The following is a 17,789-nucleotide window of genomic DNA, read 5'->3' as shown; positions in this document are numbered from 1 at the left end:
TAGAAACGTATTGTTTTAATGAAGAGCATCCATCGAGCAAAGGACATCCATCAAGTCATTCAGTGGATATGCAGATACGGTTCACAAGCACAAAACAGACATATCAAAGGCAGCATACTGTGCTCTCTTAACGGTAGCTCGCACAGTATACAGTATCATATGTCACGGTTGAGGGAAATAATATGAAGAAGAATTTTAATAAATATATGCTATATTCTGACTCCCTTGACCTCAAACTGTTTGATTCTTGCATCATTTAACAGACGTATAGGCAATACGTTAACGCTGAGTCTCTGTGTATACACTTTAACAATAATAATGGTGCATTCAACTTTTTTCCAACAGAGTATACTTTAAAAAATATATGAACGCTTGTATCCATTATTGCACTTCTCAGACCAAAAAGATTATTGCGAGAATGAAATAGTTACTTTATATTTGTATATTGTTCTCTATGATAATATGATATGATAACATCTACAGTCTCTCTCTATCTCTCTTTATATTTCTCTCCGAATATTATTTATATATATATATATTTATATATATATATATATATATATATATATATATATATATATATATACTGTGTATATGTGTTTAAATAGAATACTCTGGCTCTTACATCACTGACTTTAAAAATATTTTTATAAATTAAGAATCCAGTAAACATGGGTATTTAATTAAATAGTAAACAATGCTATTTAATCAGCTCAGGTCAAGATAATATTATATATATTGTTTTTATTTTAATATATATATATACAAACACGTATGTATGTATATATATATATATATATATATATATATATATATATATATATATATATATATATATATATATATATATGTATATATATATATATATATATATATGCACACACACACATTTAAACATAGATACATGTGTGTGTGTGTGTGTGTGTGTGTGTGTGTGTGTGTGTGTGTGTGTGTGTGTGTGTGTGTGTGTGTGTGTGTGTGTGTGTGTGTGTGTGTGTGTGTGTGTGTGTGTGTGTGTGTATGCGTGTGTTTGTAAATGCCTAGTGTAAAGTGGATTAATATAATGATGTAATTTGTCTTTGGTTTATACTAAATAATGCCCTGGCCATTTGGCAGTGTTCACATTGGCTCGAGCACTAATTCTGAATTATTTAGGGGCCATATTTTACCACCAGGTGTTATGTTGATTAACCATTAAAATATTTTTCCAAATCTAGAGTGACATCACACGTGTGATATTGAAATGGCTTGTTATAATTGATTATCACACCAGCCTGTAAATAGGGGTCCTTTAAAGTTATTTATCCAAAGATTTAATGTGTAGTTCAACCCATTACATCAATGGATGTTTGGGGTTCATTTAATACTGGAAGGGAATTAGCTTTTAGAATTGAAGGTTAATTTAGTATCACATGCTGTTAGTGTAAACAGTTCACTCATTTGATCATTTGTAGAATTCCAAGAAGAAAATCATAAGGATTTGGTGTCCATTGCCATCCCAATCTGACATTTGACCTATGGTTGTTCGGCTCATATAAACACGTCTGGAGGTCAATAATGTCCAGATATTATGTGCATAAAGTTGAAGTTTAAATCTAGACATGGAAAAATGTTGGTTGAACTAATAGCTCTTGCCCCAATTGTTCTGGCAAATTAAACTAATCAACGCTTACATTTTTTCAAGTGAATCTGTCTAAGTGTGACTCCATTATAAAAATAATCACAGAAATGTCATGCATAAAGATTGCCGTGACAGGGAACTTTAATGTAACCCTTCTCTTCAACTCACTCTCCCCCTCCTACTCGATCACTAAGTCATCTGTTTGATTGTGCCCCAGCGCCCTCCATGTTCTTGGTACTAAGTCTGTCCATTAGATAGTGGCTGCACCTTTGATATGGGCTTGATTAATTTGATAAATGCTGCAGCCTACATATCTGTACTTTAGGTACCCAAACGTTTAAAAGTAACCAGATCCAGAAGTCCAGAGTGGAGTCAAGTAGGATGGCAATTTGGAGAAACTCATCCGAGTTTCACTTTCTGTAAACAGGAGACTAGCTTGCTGCTAACACTTTGTCTGCCTAATTTTGGGGTTCAGCACAATGAGAGTGCAGAGGCAGAGTGCATGCAGGTAGCCATGTGGGTAGGAAGACAGACAGGTAAGGCATCAAACAATCTCATTCAGCCCAAACGAAGGGAATGGACAAGCTTATTACAGGCCTGCGACAGCCGAAGATGTAGAGCCTTTAATTTATTGATTGCTGTCAAGATGTAATTTCAACTAACATGACAAAAAAATGCTTTTTAAATAAATTGCCTACCAACCTTTAACTGATGCATGCAATTTTAATCTTTATGTTAACATAGTATTGTGATTGGTCAAAACACATTGGATTTGTGGAACCGGTAACTCTAAAGACGTGTGGACCGGAGCCTTTCGTCAAATATTGTGCAAGCCGCACTTCTGTCTTGATCGTGAGAGAGTACCCCTTAGGAGGTATCATTGCTCATGCTCAGTTCAGGCAAAGAAAGAAGTAATCCATACTTCCTCAGTACACAGCATTATACTTAATCACATGGATGCTAAAATGGAAGAGCTGCTGTCATGCAATTCTATTCCAGAGTCAGCCATGACCAATGCTCTGTTTGACTAAGCTTGAACTTAGCCTTTCCTCTTGTGCTTTGATTCTTTAAAAATTTTCAGAAATGAGTTAGTTGAAGATTACGATGTTGATTCTGTGGTGGCCTGCAATCCCCTAGAGATTGTGTTAAAAAAGGAACATATTTTCTTTGTAGAAAAAAATAAAGAGGTCCATTCCTACCCTCTGAGCGTTTAAACAAAGATATAGAAAGTTGTTCAAAGGTTGGTTGTTATTTACAAGTATTGGATAATTTAGGGTATATTCCATTGAAGCAGACCGGGGTTCACTGTCTTTCCATTTCTTCTCACCTGGAGTGGATTTAAAGTGGTAATATTCTCTGTCAAACATATCTACACTTTGCAGACCATACTGTACACTACTTTTAAGCAGAAAACAAGGAGTCAGTCATGTAAATGTTTCAGACAGAACAGCTACAGCAAAGCCATAAAATCTGCCTTGCTGCCAGAGTATCCCAATGCAACACCCAATGGCCTATGTTACCCCTTCTCTGTCAACAACTTCATTTTGTAGAGGCTCAATAAAGTCTATGAAGTGTGTCGCTACAAGTAAGCTGCCGCCTCACATTTCAATGCAAGTGCTCATTAAATTCCAGTTCAGACATCGAAATATTATAACAGCTGACACTAATAAAAACCAAAGTGGTGTTGATGGAGGATTGTCTCCACATTTTACCGCATTCAGGTGTAAAACTGAAATCCATTTAGCCTTGTTTTTCTTCCCTTCCCAAAAAGACTCGGTGGGTTAGTCCATTGTCAATCAAACAATTGATTACTCGCGCATAAGCCCATGAAGAAAGCAACTACCCCACATGATCTGGTAGTAGTGGCAGTAGAAGTAGTAGTAGCCCAACGGACTACCATTCATTTTTCTGCAGTTATTTCCAGGGCCATCCACAAAGAGAGTCTTGATCAGGCACACTTAAATCTGTTAATGCAGATACCATTCTCAAAAACATATTCTTCATTTGGTGTATGAGTTTGTTAAATCATGGATGTAAGCATTGATGCATTTCACAGACAGCGTATTAAATGTCAAACGTCATGTGCTTCACCAACATGGTATGGGGTTCATGGTATTGGTGCCGGCAAAATGAAAAATGACTCATCCGCCCCTAGCAGAAGTGGAAAAGCCTTTTGAGGTCTCTTTTACTTTCCCTCCTTCGCAACAACAGCGTCAACATCAACAACAACGACAGCGAGATGGTGGTGGTGAAGGTCCTCCATTTACCTGCTGATTATCCCTTTAATCTGGGAGTCTTTCTCGTGCTGCTGCTGCCTAAGCCGGCGCTCGCTGTCGTCCAGCCGGTTCTGGTACTGCAGGAGGATCTGACTGGTCTGCTGCTCCTGGCTCAGCAGCCTCCTCTCGTACTCCTCTAGCTTTTTGTGGGACATCACCAGGCGCTCCTTCAGCGAGTGGATCTCATCCTCGTACTCCTTCACCTGGAGCAGAGGAGAGGCACCAGGGGAGGTGATGAGGAGAACACACTGAGAGAACGAGAAAAGGCAGACATTTTGCCAAAATTTGGGCCTCATTTGCAGGGCCGCTGCTGGCCGTTTCGGTGCCCTAGGCAGCTCGACATTAAATTGTGCCCTGGACAGGACTTCCGAGCTGGCACCGGCCCTGGGTGATAGGTTACATAATTAAGAAAAAACACAACGGTGGGCCTCTTCATCACTAATTCATATATTGTTATAATTCAATAATGTAATTTTTATTTTTATTTTTTAAACCTTAATTTTTGGTGCCCCCCCCAGGTAGGCGGTGCCCTACGCACTCTGCGTACTCTTCGTATAGGGAGCGGCCGGCCTGCTCATTTGGCCGAATAGTGAGAGCATAAACGTTTATGGATTAATTTTCTTTTTGTGTCCATAGTGAACAGTGTTTAGTTTTCTAAATGTCATGACGGCTGTACCAACCACAATGAAACGTTATTTAACCTCCAAGAAAAGATGGGTAAACTTAAAATAACTTCATTATGACGACTGCAGTGGAAAGACATTAAGCCTTCACTGTAGTATTCATTTACCCTTTAAACCTCTGATACATATTACATAAGGGCTGTATTGCTATTTATTATTTAGTCAGTTGGCAGACATTTCTATCCATACCACTGGCAGTATTTTCAGATACAGATCCTGGGGTTATGCACCTTGTGCAGGGATGTGTACAGTCATGCTTACATCGAACCCAGTAGCTTTGGGCTGCGAGACAAACAACCTAGCCATTATACCATCCTGCCCCTGTAGCCGTTACACCACGTTGCCCACCACAGAGCTTTAAAGGTCCCTGAAACTCCATTATCCCCTGTAAAAATGTCCATGCCACCTAGGTGGCTGCCACACCACGCCTGCTTTTCTGGGCTCATCCAAACCAAGGACACAGGGTGTTGGTGTTGAAAACCGGTTTATTGTAGTGGTTGGGTATAATGATACAAACAGATGGTGATCCATGCTGCCATGTAACAGATCTCTCAGAGTGTGTGTGGTGATGGCTGCTTTAACCTGTGGACATTGATTGCTCGATGTACAATAGGTGTGAAGCCTCACCCCACCCCAGAGACCAATCTGTCCGACTGCGGCAAGGTGAGGCTGCCTAAACCAGCCATCCTCCACACACACTTCACACGCCCTTTTCTAGTGATGAGGTACCTACTGAGCAGACATCTTGACCTTGTGTTACCTTGTGACATTATTGTTGTTTTTTTGTACCCACTTACAATTTCAAACGGAGGATGACTACCAGCTGCTCCATCACAGGCCCAGGAACATCAACACCTACCCTCTCCATGCGAGACTCGTCCATGCTCTTCGAGTACTCCTTCAGCTTGAAGTCCTCGCGGTCGGACCGGGCGCTCAGCGGGATGTCCGCCGAGAGGTGAGGCATGTTGGACACCCAGGCCACCGTCCGCTCGTTGGCCGGGGTGGGGGGGTTGAGGCTGGAGGGAGTCTGGGAACCCTGAATGCGATGACCAAGAAGACCAGGAGTCGGTTAGATTGAGCCAAAAGCCTCGGTGGGATAAGGGATGGGGTTCATTCATTGGGGCCTTACAGCTCTATTCATCTCTTTGTTTCTGGCCCACACTTTGGTAATCCTGACAAGCTTCAGAACAAGGAGCCACCGACTCATATCTAATAAAAGAATCCGCCTGACACCCTGAGGGCTGGCATACTTCAAAGGCTCTCGGAGATGCGGATCAGCCGGTAACACAGACGGTAACAGAGGAGGGGAGGATCAGCCAGAGGAAGAGGGGAACACCACGTGGTCTGCACTAAAACCGTTGGTACCTGTTTGCTCATGGTGGGCTTCAGCAGATGCTGTTGCTGGGGTTGCTGTGGCGACTGCTGATTGCTCTGATTGGTGGTTCCCTGCGGACTCTGGTTCTCCCGGACTGAGCTCTGTTGGTGGGGCAGGCCCGGTGGGGTGCTGCCCTTGACGGACAGCTGCCTGGGACCCGGCTGCCTCCCGGCGTAGCCCGACTCGGGGGACTGGAGGAGGTTCCCGCTCTGAGGCCGCGTCTTGGCCGGCGCCGAGGGCGTGGCCGCCGCGCTGACAGACAGCTGATGCGAGGTCTGTGATTTGACGCGCTGGGCGGGAGGCGGGGCGATGGAACTCTGGCGCACTGGCTGGACTGTGGAAGGGGGTGTGGCCAGGGAGGAGTGGGAGGTCCCCGTCTGGGACGCCATGCCCATCATGTGTTGCGGTGGGATGTTATCCTTAAAGATACCGACACATTGAAATGATCTTTCATTGTGCAAAAGTGGAACGCTATCCCTTCGATCAGCAATAAAGAGAGAGAGATCCCAAAGCTTCTTTCGCTGTCTTGCCACGTCAAACCTAAAAGGTGCATCCCCACGTACCTGCATGTGCATGGAGAGCTGCCTGCGTCCCTGGTCCGCACGGGTGTAGTCGTCGCTGTAGCTGTGGGAGTGGATGATGCTGGGCTGGTTCAGGTGCCCGTCCCGGGTCCTGAGGGTGGACAGGTCCTCGCTCCGGGAGAACCCTCCGTGGGCGAACTGGGGCACGTAGGACTGGTGGGAGGGCTCCGGGTCGGGGGCCAGGAGCAGGGGCGGCGGGGGCTGGGCCCGGCTGTGCTGGTGGTGGAGCTGATGCTGCTGCTGCTGCTGTTGCTGGGGTCCGTCCCCGGTGGCCAGGTGGAAGAGGGGGTTCTGGAAGGAAAGCGGGTAGCGCATGGCGGCGGCCTGCTGTTGCTGCTGCTGGGACAGCGAGTCGGTGGTGGCGCCCATCTGGCTCAGCCGGAGGCCGCCAGACATGCTGGAGCCCCCAGAGCCGGCCGACAGACGCCCGCCGGCCCGGAGCTGGCTGCTGAGGCCCGAGCCCAGGCCGCCACCGCCCCCGCTGCTCAGCCCGCCGAAGCTGCCCATGCCGCCGCCGATGGAGGCCTGAGAGGAGTGTAGCATGTCCACCGAGCGCAGGTTAGACACGCTGTTCATTCGGGGAAATCCTGGAGGTCCATTACAGAAAGGCGCTTTTTGATTGACACTGAGCAGCTAAATGATGGGCGTCATGAGCGGTATATCTTTTAAACGGCAGCAGCGCGCTGCCGTGTCGTTGTTCCCGTCAAGGTGACGAGGCCACAGATGACATGGGTGAAGCGTGATAGGGGTGCGTGTTTTTTTTTTTTAGTTACCTAGGTACACCCCGGACACTGGATCGCTTCAAAGTATTTCCCGGGAAATACTTCCTGAAATGGGTTGTATGACGACTTGGAGAGAAAGCAGATCATGATATGACCATGTCATGATAACTTACCGCGTAGAGTGACCGCGTATTGTAAAATCGACCTGCAGGAACACTGCAACGCTGTCTCGCGAGCCTCAGGTTATCGCCCCTGTGGTCTATGATCGGGGGAATCGGTGTCCGGTCACGTCCCGAGGTTTCTGCGGCCCCTGCCCTTTGATTTTAGCCTCTCATCAGGGAATATGCGTTCGCCATGCATTAACCGACCGTTTGGGCTCAGCGAGAACAAGGCTAACCGACTGGGATGGGATGGCAGACATCCGGCCGATGTACGACGTCACGGACAGACTCAGGACAGACGCTCACCTTGGGGTCCGGATCGGTGATGTCAGAGCTGCTGGTGCAGTTGGCGGGGCTGGAGCGCGCCAGGGGGGGGCGCGTCACGTAGAAAACATCTTTGGAGTTGGCCCGCTGGAGGTGCTCCCGTTCCTGGAAACTCAACTGGGGGCGCGAGGGCATGACTCCCCCGCCGGGTACCCCAGTGGTGGGGGAAGGCAAGCGAGTGATATCTATAGAGCTGGAGACGACCGCGTGGCAGACACACGACAAGAGATGGACGGGTAAGAGGCCTTCATGTGGTGTGAGGAACCCAGTCAATGCCAATCACACATCAACCATCACCAACCACTAACCAACCACTCACCAAACATCTACTCACTAACCACCCACTATCCAACCACTCACCAACCATCCACTCACCAGCCATCCCCAACCCACTCACCAACCATGCACCAACCAACGACCCACAAACCAACCCCTTACCAACCATCCACTCACCAACCAATCACCCACCGTCCACTCACCAAACCCTCACCAACCAATCACTACCCACCACTCACCTAACATCTCACCAACCAATCATCAACCACTCACCAACAAACCAACCACTCACCAACCAACCAACCAACCAACCACCACTCACAAAGCACACCACTCACAAACAAACCAACTTACCCAAGCACCAGCCAACTTACTTGTCGTACCTCTGGAACTCGGAGGAGGGGGCCCTGTTGAAGCTGGGCCTAGAGAGCAGGCGGCCCGACTGCTTCTCCTGCAGGCGGCCGGGGCCCTGGTGGCTGGGCTGCCTCTGGAGGTGGGGGTTACGCAGCGCCATGCTGATGTCGTTCAGGAGGCGGGGCAGCGGGCCCAGTTTGATGATGGCGTCCTGGAGTCAGAGGGGACAAACGCAAAGTCAATATTCAATGGTCCACTTATTGAATTGATAATGTATGCTGTGTTTTACCATCGCATTAACTTTGAATGGAAAGCTGGACAACGGATATAAGGTGCGTACACTCTACCCTGAACTGATTTTGTGTCGCTCGCTTCGGTCATTAACAGTGCAAGGGTCCACCAAATTATACACATTTATTTTGATATGTCATGTAGATCTAAAAAATGCAGGTGTGGTAAAAGGTGTGGTATGGATTAAATCACATTCACTAATCCCGTTTTATTTGGAAATACGTCACATAACAAACGCAAGACGTGTGCTAAAATAATATTCGGTTCTGACTTCTGACCCCGAACCTAATCAGTTTGAAAAAGTGAGGCGTACATGACAAACACAATGCATAAGCGGCAATCGCAGATAGCAAAAGGCAAGTAGGAAGCGAGATATACAAACGCGGGGATCATTCACCGTTGTCCCGCTAACCTTGCTGAGCTGGGCCATGACCTCCCAGAGCAGGCTGTGGAGGATGGACAGCTCCCTGCCCAGGTCGATGTAGCCCTCGAAGCTGCCCGCGTTGCTCACGCTGTCCAAATTGGAGATCTCGTACTGGAACTGCTGCATGGAGCCCCACTCCATCTCCAGGAACTCATTCATGAAGCACATGTACTCCTCTTTAGTGCCGAATCTGGAGCCATGAGGAAGGGGGAGGAGGAGGAGGAGGAGGAGGAGGAGGAGGAGGAGGAGGAGGAGGAGGAGGAGGAGGAGGAAAAGGAGGAGGAAAAGGATGAGGAGGAGGAGGAGGAGGAGGAGGAGGAGGAAAAGGAGGAAGAGGAGAAGGAGGAGGAGGAGAAGCAATGGCAAGATGAAGGGAGAAAAGTAACCAAAATCAGAGAAAGAAGGGGTTAAAATGAGGAAAGCAAGGGAACGATTAAGTAAAGACAATATAACCATAAGCTGAATACAAAAATATAGGCAACGTATGATATAAAAATGAATAAAGTATTTGCACGGCATCCTTTGAACTAATTTATCTTTGACGGCTTAAGTTGAAAAGAAAAGCAGTGGGTATAAAGAAAGTACGTGCAAAATCTGTCCTACAAATTATGAACTACACACACAAAGAACAATAAAAAGATAACAAGTTATTTGAAGGTACAAGCAAAAATCAACAAATCCCAAGCCATCAAAGTGAAAGCAGCAGCAGATACTAAAGGCTGCGTGGAAGGGCACTGACTTGGAGAAGTTGGCCAGGTTCTGCACCACCTTGGCTATGAGGGTGAGGGTGCGGGAGGTCTGCTCGTCGGGGTACTCCTGTGTCAGGTTGAAGAGTGACGGGGACATCACCGCGGGACACAGGAAGCGCAGGAAGAGCGAGCCGCTGATGAGGCGGTCCGCGATGTCCTCCCGGCCCCGCTCGGCACAACGTACCCTCCACGACGCAAACACCTCCTTCAGCTCCCGGGGGAACACGCTGGGGAGGAGCCGGGCGGAGGAACGCATTAGGAGAACCATGAGGAGGAACGTTGGGAGAACCATGAGGAGGAACGTTAGGAGAACCATGAGGAGGAACGTTAGGAGAACCATGAGGAGGAGAAATGACGAGGAACCGTGAGGAGGAACGTTAGAACCGTGAGGTGGATCGTTAGAACCGTGAGGTGGATGTAGAACCATGAGGAGGAACAATGACGAGGAACCGTGAAGAGGAACGTTAGAACCATGAGGAGATCCCTAAGAGGAGAACCATGAGGAGGAACATTAGGAGAACCATGAGGAGGAACCTAAGATGAGAACCATGAGGAAGAACTATGAGGTGGAACGTCAGATGATTGTAATGGCAAGAGACACAAGATACATCCCCTATCGCACTGATAGGGTTAGGTTATGTCTGCTGGGCTTGGGTCTTCATAAGGGTCGGTGGTCCTACTTCCACATAGCCAGATACACATTCTGAAGGACACAGTACTCACCAATGGGAGTTGATGATCTTGCACAGCGCCAGCTCGCAGCACATGCGTAGGTTAGCTTGGTGGTCTGGGAGCACCGAGGGTGGGGTCCGCATGGGGTCTACCTCGCAGTTCTCCTCTGACTCGTACAAGGCTCTGATGAACTCACCTGCAAATACACTCAACTGTTAACACACTGTACAACCAAATACACAGTATTGTTAGCTGGTACAATAATGTGCAAATACACAGTAGTGTGTTAGCGGCCAGAATAACACTCCATCAGCTAGAACAATACTGTTCAAATGCCAATACATTAGAGTACTATACTGGCTATTACTGCGTTACCAAGCCAGAGAGGTTGGTTATCTACAGCTCTACAACCAAATACAGCTATATCTCTGATACTCCAGGAATCTTTATTGGGATCAAACTGAATATGAAGCAACCTTACATCTTTAAAAAGTAGCTTGAAAGAAAAGGCAATTAGGGCCAATGTGTAATAATTGTCGTACCTATAGCGTCCTTGAGGTACTTGTGTCCAATCAGCTTGAGGTACTCTTCTATGGCTTTGGTGGCCAGAGTGTTCTCTCTGAAGATAAGGTGTTCTCGGTCCATGAATCTGTCCACCTCACACATCGCCATGTCTGACAGGAAGTCCTGCAGAAAACAAAAAACATTCAAACAATTACAATTCCGTCTTTCACGTTGACTATCATTTAGCAGACGATCCCACAGATACATGGGGACATTTCATGCACTATAACCCCCAACCCACCATGAGTAGGTAGGGGTTTGTTATCTCGCTCAAAAGTCTCTCAAAATAGACTGAAGACATTGATGATGATTACATATAATTATGCAACAAAGCCATCAACCTACCAAATGAAAAGACTTTTTAATAATGTCCCTATACCATGCTTATTGTTGCCTATAAGGTAAATGAAGGTACTTTATTCTTTTTTTTTCCCAATTCGCATGGCTACTCTTTACTCTGTCCAGTGGTTTTTAAAATAGCTTGTGCACCACGTTAGCTTCCTCTGTAGCTACCCCAACTTCGATGGCATGCTGTTGATGTGATCGTTCTCAGCCTGACTCGTGAGTCGCTTTAGATGAAAGCAAGCGGAACCGTTAACGGCCAACAGCTCCAGACGCCCGACCTACCTTAGCCTTCCCTGTGCTCTGAAGGATGTGCACCAGTGCACACGCCACCTCCTCTTTGCTCTTGACGCTGAGCACGGGCTCCAGCACGGCGCACAGCGTGCGGTAGTTGTTGGTGACGTACTCGGCGAACTCTTTGTACAGCTCCATGGGCAGGATGCTCATGGTCTGGTAGCGGGACTTGAGGCGGAGCGACGCGTTGATGATCTTCCCCCCGCCCACGCCCGCTCCCTTGGTGAGGACGCTGGGCTGAATGACGGGGTACCACTGCTCCACAAACTGACGCCCAGTGATGCTGGAGATGGGGATGCTGACGAGGCCCAAGTATGTGCTCTTCTCCTGCACGTCGGAACATGCCGCCCGCGACGCACAACATTTGACACACAACATAGAACATACAACACACGACATATTGACACACGACAAACGACGTAGAACATACAACACACGACATATTGACACACGACAAACGACGTAGAACATACAACACACGACATATTGACACACGACAAACGACGTAGAACATACAACACACGACATATTGACACACGACAAACGACGTAGAACATACAACACACGACATATTGACACACGACAAACGACGTAGAACATTCAACACACAACATATTGACACACGACAAACGACGTAGAACATACAACACACGACACATTGACACACGACAAACGACGTAGAACATACAACACACGACATATTGACACACGACCAACAACGTAAAACATTCAACACACGACATATTGACACACGACAAACGACGTAGAACATATAACACACGACATATTGACGCACGACAAACGACGTAGAACATTCAACACACATTGTAGGACATTTGAGGTACGACACATGACACACAACGCACAACACATAACATACAAAGTACAGAATACAATAGCACAATGATGAGAACTGAATCAACAGCAAATTAAGGTGTTTGGGCGCAACATTTAATCCTAGCAAGTTAACGGTCCTAACTTTCATTGGAGATAAGAGGAAGGCCCCCACTAATACAAAAAGATAATTATAAAAACCAAACAAAAGAAGTAATCTAGATAAGTTCTGGATAGAATCGGGCTAACGTCGGGGTTGGGCTTTGCGTTTAGCTCGTTTCGTGCTGCTCACCTTGCGTCTCTTCTTGTCCGTCTCCTTGTAGAGGTGAAGGCGAAGGTTGCGGACGGCGGGCAGGTTGTTGAACTCAAAGTGCTCCCCCCAGAAGACGGTGTCGGTGCGGGGCTTGCTGGTGGTGCGCGCGTACAGCATGTCGTCCAGGCACAGTTCACAGTAGTAGCGCTTCTTGGCTGGAAGCTCGCGGGCCTCGATGATCCACAGTTTGAGCACATTGTCCACGCGGCGGCTGTTGTCCTGCAGAGACACGGGGGTTGGGGGGGGGGACCCAGGGTGTGAGAGATAGGGTACGAACGCTGGGGAACATCTAGACGTCTCAATATGTAGATCGCTAAGGCTACCGACAGCAACGGATGGCGTGAAGGCAGATGAAGACAAGACGTGAGGAGGAGGACAAACGTAAACATCACAAATCTTGTGACCGGACCACCATGTTTTCCTGTGTGTGCGTTGACATGCATGTTTATTAACTTGTGAGTGCAGTAGGCGTGCGTGTTATATTAGTTTGTATGTGTTTGTGTGTGTGTGTGTTTGCGTGTGTGGGGGTGTGTGTGGGTTTGTAGAATGTTTACTCGCAGAGCCGGACAGTAACGGAGTACATTTACTTGAGTACAGTGCTTGAGTACAATTTTGAGGGATCTGTACTACTAGTAAAGAAGAAAAGAAAAATCTCGGAAATCCTCAATTTGTTGTTTCCCTCTCAAACGTGATTGGATTGTGCAGGCACCACTGATTAGGACAGCCTTCAGCCTATCAGCAATCACCTTCGCTTCGCTTTCCGCCAAAGTCAACTCCATGGTCAGATTTAGATGAGAGACGATTGTTGATTTGATTGATGAAAAAACTGAGAAACTCACACATACATACAATTGTTAGCTGAATTTTATTTTCTGATATTTATGTAAGCTGAGCAATTGTTTTTATGTTCTTGAGTATACTGTTATACTGTATACTATTCAGAAAAGTTTAATAAAGCAACATGGAAAAAGATGAAAATGTTACTTTCAATTCCTTTTGCATCCTCCAAGGTATTAACATTTTTCATAACTCCATGTAGGACGTTTCTATACATAAATGTAAGCACTGTGGCAGTAGTAATGCAATATTTAGAAAATGTACTCTTGTTCTCTTGATACTCAAGTACTTTTAAAAACAAGTACTTCAGTACTTTTACTTAAGTAGACATCTGACTGTAGTACTTTTACTTGTACTTGAGAAAAATTTAGCAAGGGGTATCTGTTTTTTTACTCAAGTAAGGAAGCTGTTTACTCTGTCCACCTCTGTTTACTCGTTTGATTGTGCATGTGTGTGTCTAGGTGTGTGTGTTTGGTTGTATGTGTGTGTGTGTGTGTGTGTGTGTGTGTGTGTGTGTGTGTGTGTGCGTGTCTGTGTGTGTGTGTGTGTGTGTGTGTGTGTGTGTGTGTGTGTGTGTGTTTGTGTATGTCTGTGTGGGTATGGGTGTGTGTGAGTGTATGTATGTGTATGTGTATATGTGTGTGTGTGTGTGTGTGTGTGTGCGTGTGTGTATATGTGGGTGTGCGTGTTAATATGTGTTTGTGTGTGTGTAAATGTGTGTGTGTGTGTGTGTGTGTGTGTTTTATACATGTGTGGGCATTGGTGCTAGCCCACACATTAGCGGGTTGAAGTGGTGTATGGGCGAGGGAGCCAGCAGGCAGCAGCTCGGTTCCTGTGATAAATGAGCGCTAGGAAGCCAGAAAGCCTGGAGGTCCAGTTACACCAGGAGCTCCACTGCGGTAGCGCGGTAACCACGACGACGGGACTCACAACAGCAGCAGAGTTGAAAGACATAGGTATTGTGAGCTACCAGCTTTGGGAAAATGTCAAAGTCATACAAAGCGGTGAGAGAAGAAGGAACGTCAAGGAGGGCCGATAGGGAGGCGGTGGCCTTTAGACCCCAAGACATCGGGATCCAGGGAGCACAACAGCCCACAGCTTTTTTCACAAAACACAGTTTTTCTGATTTCACATCACAAATCCATCTAAAAGTAGAAATACACAAATCCATGTCCCGCGCGCAGCGGGAACGCTGTGGTGATTGCGGAGAGCGGTGCTTGAGCCAGCAGGCGCTGAGTCACACCGATCGGGCTGAAATGCCACAGCGGCAGCCTCCTCCTCCTCCGCAGCATGCCTCTCAATCCCTGGCTCCTGAGACAGCTGGCTGAAACACATCCACACCGCCAAGCTCACAGAACCCTCCAGGAGCACCCAGAACCAATCCGACTTCTGAGATCCAAAGGTCTTCTTGCCCAAGTAAGGATTGGATGTAAGCGCGGGAGGGGCGAATCAAAGGAGGATTTGGTATTTCGTCCTACGGAGGAGTTTGATTGGATGGTTTAGAAGTCACATAACATGCTGTCATTGCTAGTCAGCCTGTGGTGGGGTTCAGTTTAGAGGGTATGAGATGTTAAGTCTATCATTGACAAAGTAACGTCAATCAATCACTCTATTGGGAAGCAGAAAAAGTGAATCCTTAGTTATTCATGTCATGTTGTCTTTGAGATCCTCTGTGAGTTTCTCCTGTCATCTCGCTCCGCCCGCGATATTGAACCAGCAGATTCGGCTCCTCTGCTTTCCTCGGGGGTGTGCTAATTAGCACATCAAGCTTGCAGACTGAAAAATGCTTTCACTTTCACTTTGTGAAGCTGGGACTTACAGCTGAGCTGTGATCACCACCGTGATCTTCTATCTTCTCCTCCTCCATACAGGGTCCCTCCCTCTTCCACTCTCCAGTCCATGTTTGGATGGTAACTCTGTTGAGATGGTCAGTAGTGTAGAACAGGACCAAACCAGATCTGAACTTCTTCAATTTCACCATCCACCCTCCAGGACAAGTTTAAGGACTGAACTAAAAGCCTTCTCAGGTATTTACCACCAGATGGTTTCATCTCATGAGACCTGCAGTGAAGGATAGATGCATGTCACTAAGGAGCGGGTAGGGCTTGCTCAAGCATGCCTACAGGTTGACAGACATTTGGATTTAAACAAAGAACCCTTCAAGCAATAAGCCTAATGCCCAAATCACTATCCGGCCCCCAAGTGTTTGAATAATTATGCTAATCTCCAAACCTGTTGTTTCTTAATCTCTGTAGACACATCTGGCCTGCGCTGCAAAGTGCTTGCTGTGATTGGATGGCTGGGGGGTTGGATGTGGGTAGCGCCAGATTTCAGAGAGGGAGGGAGGGCTCGTTCGGTCCTTCTTTTGGCCAGATCCTTGTTGGAGGTGGTAGATTGAGCCCTTGAACCCAGGGGCCAGAGCATCTGGGCGGGTGATTCACTGAAGACCATGCTGCGGCCAGGCCCGGCTTTAATAACATGGGGTTCCCCCTGTAGTCTTCCAACACACCCCGCCGCCTCCGCCTCCCCATGACCTCTTCCCTGCCTATCTCCACCACCCAGGTGACACGTGACAGCAGGGGGCCCAACCAGAAATGGATTTGCAATTCGCTCACACCGAGCAGTGATCAAAAACGTCTGATTATTTCAACCCCCCCCCCCCCCCCCCCATAAATATATATATTTTTTTTTTTTCACCTGGCTTCATTATGCCAGCTGGGGAATTGTCGTATCTGGAGTTGAAAATAACTAAGTGTTTTAAATACAAGGTTGGGTTTTTTGAACGTGGTCGTGGTGTCGTCGATGCACAGCGGCTGCTTTCAAACACACGGACGGACACGGAACACGCACACGGGCACGCACACGCAATGGGGGTTCACAGACAGAGAGACGAAGACGTGGGCTCCCACCGAGAGACAGACAACAACGAGAGACAGGGGGGTGGAAGGGGAGAGAGGGGGAGACACACACACGGACAAGTGGGTTGTCATCGGTTGCTTTCCCGCTCTGTTCTCTCCCCTCACCTTGTTGGGTTTGACAGCTCTCTGCAGGTTCTCGATCCACTTGTCTCTCTCGGCGGCCGAGCGACAAGCAAAGCACTTGGTCCCCGACGCTGTGGTGACCTGGGGTGTAGCCAATGGCAACATCAACACCACACAGCCATTAGTAACCACGGCGACGGAAAGCTGTTTTTATGTTTTTGGTTTTTTTTGTTGCTGAAGAGGGACAAAATAAAGCTGTGAGGTAGGATTTTTTTTGTTTGCTAGAAGTACGGAGAGTCCTTCAGGCGTAGTCCTGTTTCATTTATTATATTTTTTAGATGGAAATAGATTGTTTCTAAATCACATTTAATATACGCTTTTACCACTTGTGTGCATTTCACTTGTATGCAGTCTAGTGTCTATTTCCATCACCCATGACTAATGCAAATGCATTAACAGCAATGATTGCCCACCGCAAAGCAATACTCCTGGCTAAAGCTAACAGCACTAGTGTCCTACCTCGAAGCAGTACTCCTGGCTAAACCTAAGTACGCTAGTGGCCTACCGCGAAGCAGTACTCCTGGCTAAATCTAACAGCACTAGTGGCCCACCTCGAAGCAGTACTATTGACTAAGGCTAACAGCACTAGTGGCCCAACCCGATCCCCACTCCTGGCTAAATCTAACAGCACTAGTGGCCCAACAAGAAGCAGTACTCCTCGCTACAGCTAACAGCACTAGTGGCCCAACAAGAAGCAGTACTCCTGGCTACAGCTAACAGCACTAGTGGCCCAACAAGAAGCAGTACTCCTGGCTACAGCTAACAGCACTAGTGGCCCAACAAGAAGCAGTACTCCTGGCTACAGCTAACAGCACTAGTGGCCCAACAAGAAGCAGTACTCCTGGCTACAGCTAACAGCACTAGTGGCCCACCTCAAAGCAATACTCCTGGCCCAGGATGCTGGAGTGGACGGGCTTGATGATGGCATCTTCGTCCAGGGTGAGGTCCAGCGCCTCGGCCGCACTGCTGGGGGACAGCAGAGACTCATGGGAGTGGGACTCCTTGAAGCTCTGCATCAGACGGGTCCTGGCCACACAAAGAGAGAGAGAGAGAGA

The 17,789-nt window shown here is 47.3% G+C and overlaps 1 protein-coding gene across 10 annotated transcripts in view; it reads right to left on the bottom strand.

Moving 5' to 3' along the window:
* syngap1b (synaptic Ras GTPase activating protein 1b) overlaps window positions 1–17,789 on the bottom strand; it is a 133,477-nt gene that overhangs the window by 14,887 nt on the left and 100,801 nt on the right. For 5 of the 10 annotated variants that reach the window (XM_030370664.1, XM_030370663.1, XM_030370666.1 and 2 more), the window contains 14 exons: window positions 17,607–17,760; window positions 16,717–16,815; window positions 12,836–13,075; window positions 11,701–12,036; window positions 11,052–11,196; window positions 10,561–10,705; window positions 9,828–10,064; window positions 9,062–9,278; window positions 8,394–8,584; window positions 7,726–7,936; window positions 6,519–7,061; window positions 5,946–6,374; window positions 5,440–5,616; window positions 3,889–4,100 (listed from right to left, as the gene is read on the bottom strand). In XM_030370664.1, coding sequence (XP_030226524.1) covers window positions 3,889–4,100; window positions 5,440–5,616; window positions 5,946–6,374; window positions 6,519–7,061; window positions 7,726–7,936; window positions 8,394–8,584; window positions 9,062–9,278; window positions 9,828–10,064; window positions 10,561–10,705; window positions 11,052–11,196; window positions 11,701–12,036; window positions 12,836–13,075; window positions 16,717–16,815; window positions 17,607–17,760 — 3,336 coding nt within the window. The remainder of the gene's footprint in view (window positions 1–3,888; window positions 4,101–5,439; window positions 5,617–5,945; window positions 6,375–6,518; window positions 7,062–7,725; window positions 7,937–8,393; window positions 8,585–9,061; window positions 9,279–9,827; window positions 10,065–10,560; window positions 10,706–11,051; window positions 11,197–11,700; window positions 12,037–12,835; window positions 13,076–16,716; window positions 16,816–17,606; window positions 17,761–17,789) is intronic. The other 5 variants (XM_030370668.1, XM_030370661.1, XM_030370665.1 and 2 more) reach the window with 4 other exon arrangements.

Source organism: Gadus morhua, chromosome 11 (genome assembly GCF_902167405.1).
Source record: "Gadus morhua chromosome 11, gadMor3.0, whole genome shotgun sequence".
NCBI classification, from domain to species: domain Eukaryota; kingdom Metazoa; phylum Chordata; class Actinopteri; order Gadiformes; family Gadidae; genus Gadus; species Gadus morhua.
The sequence above is the reverse complement of the archived record's forward strand: the minus strand, read 5'-3'. Positions and strand labels throughout refer to the sequence as shown.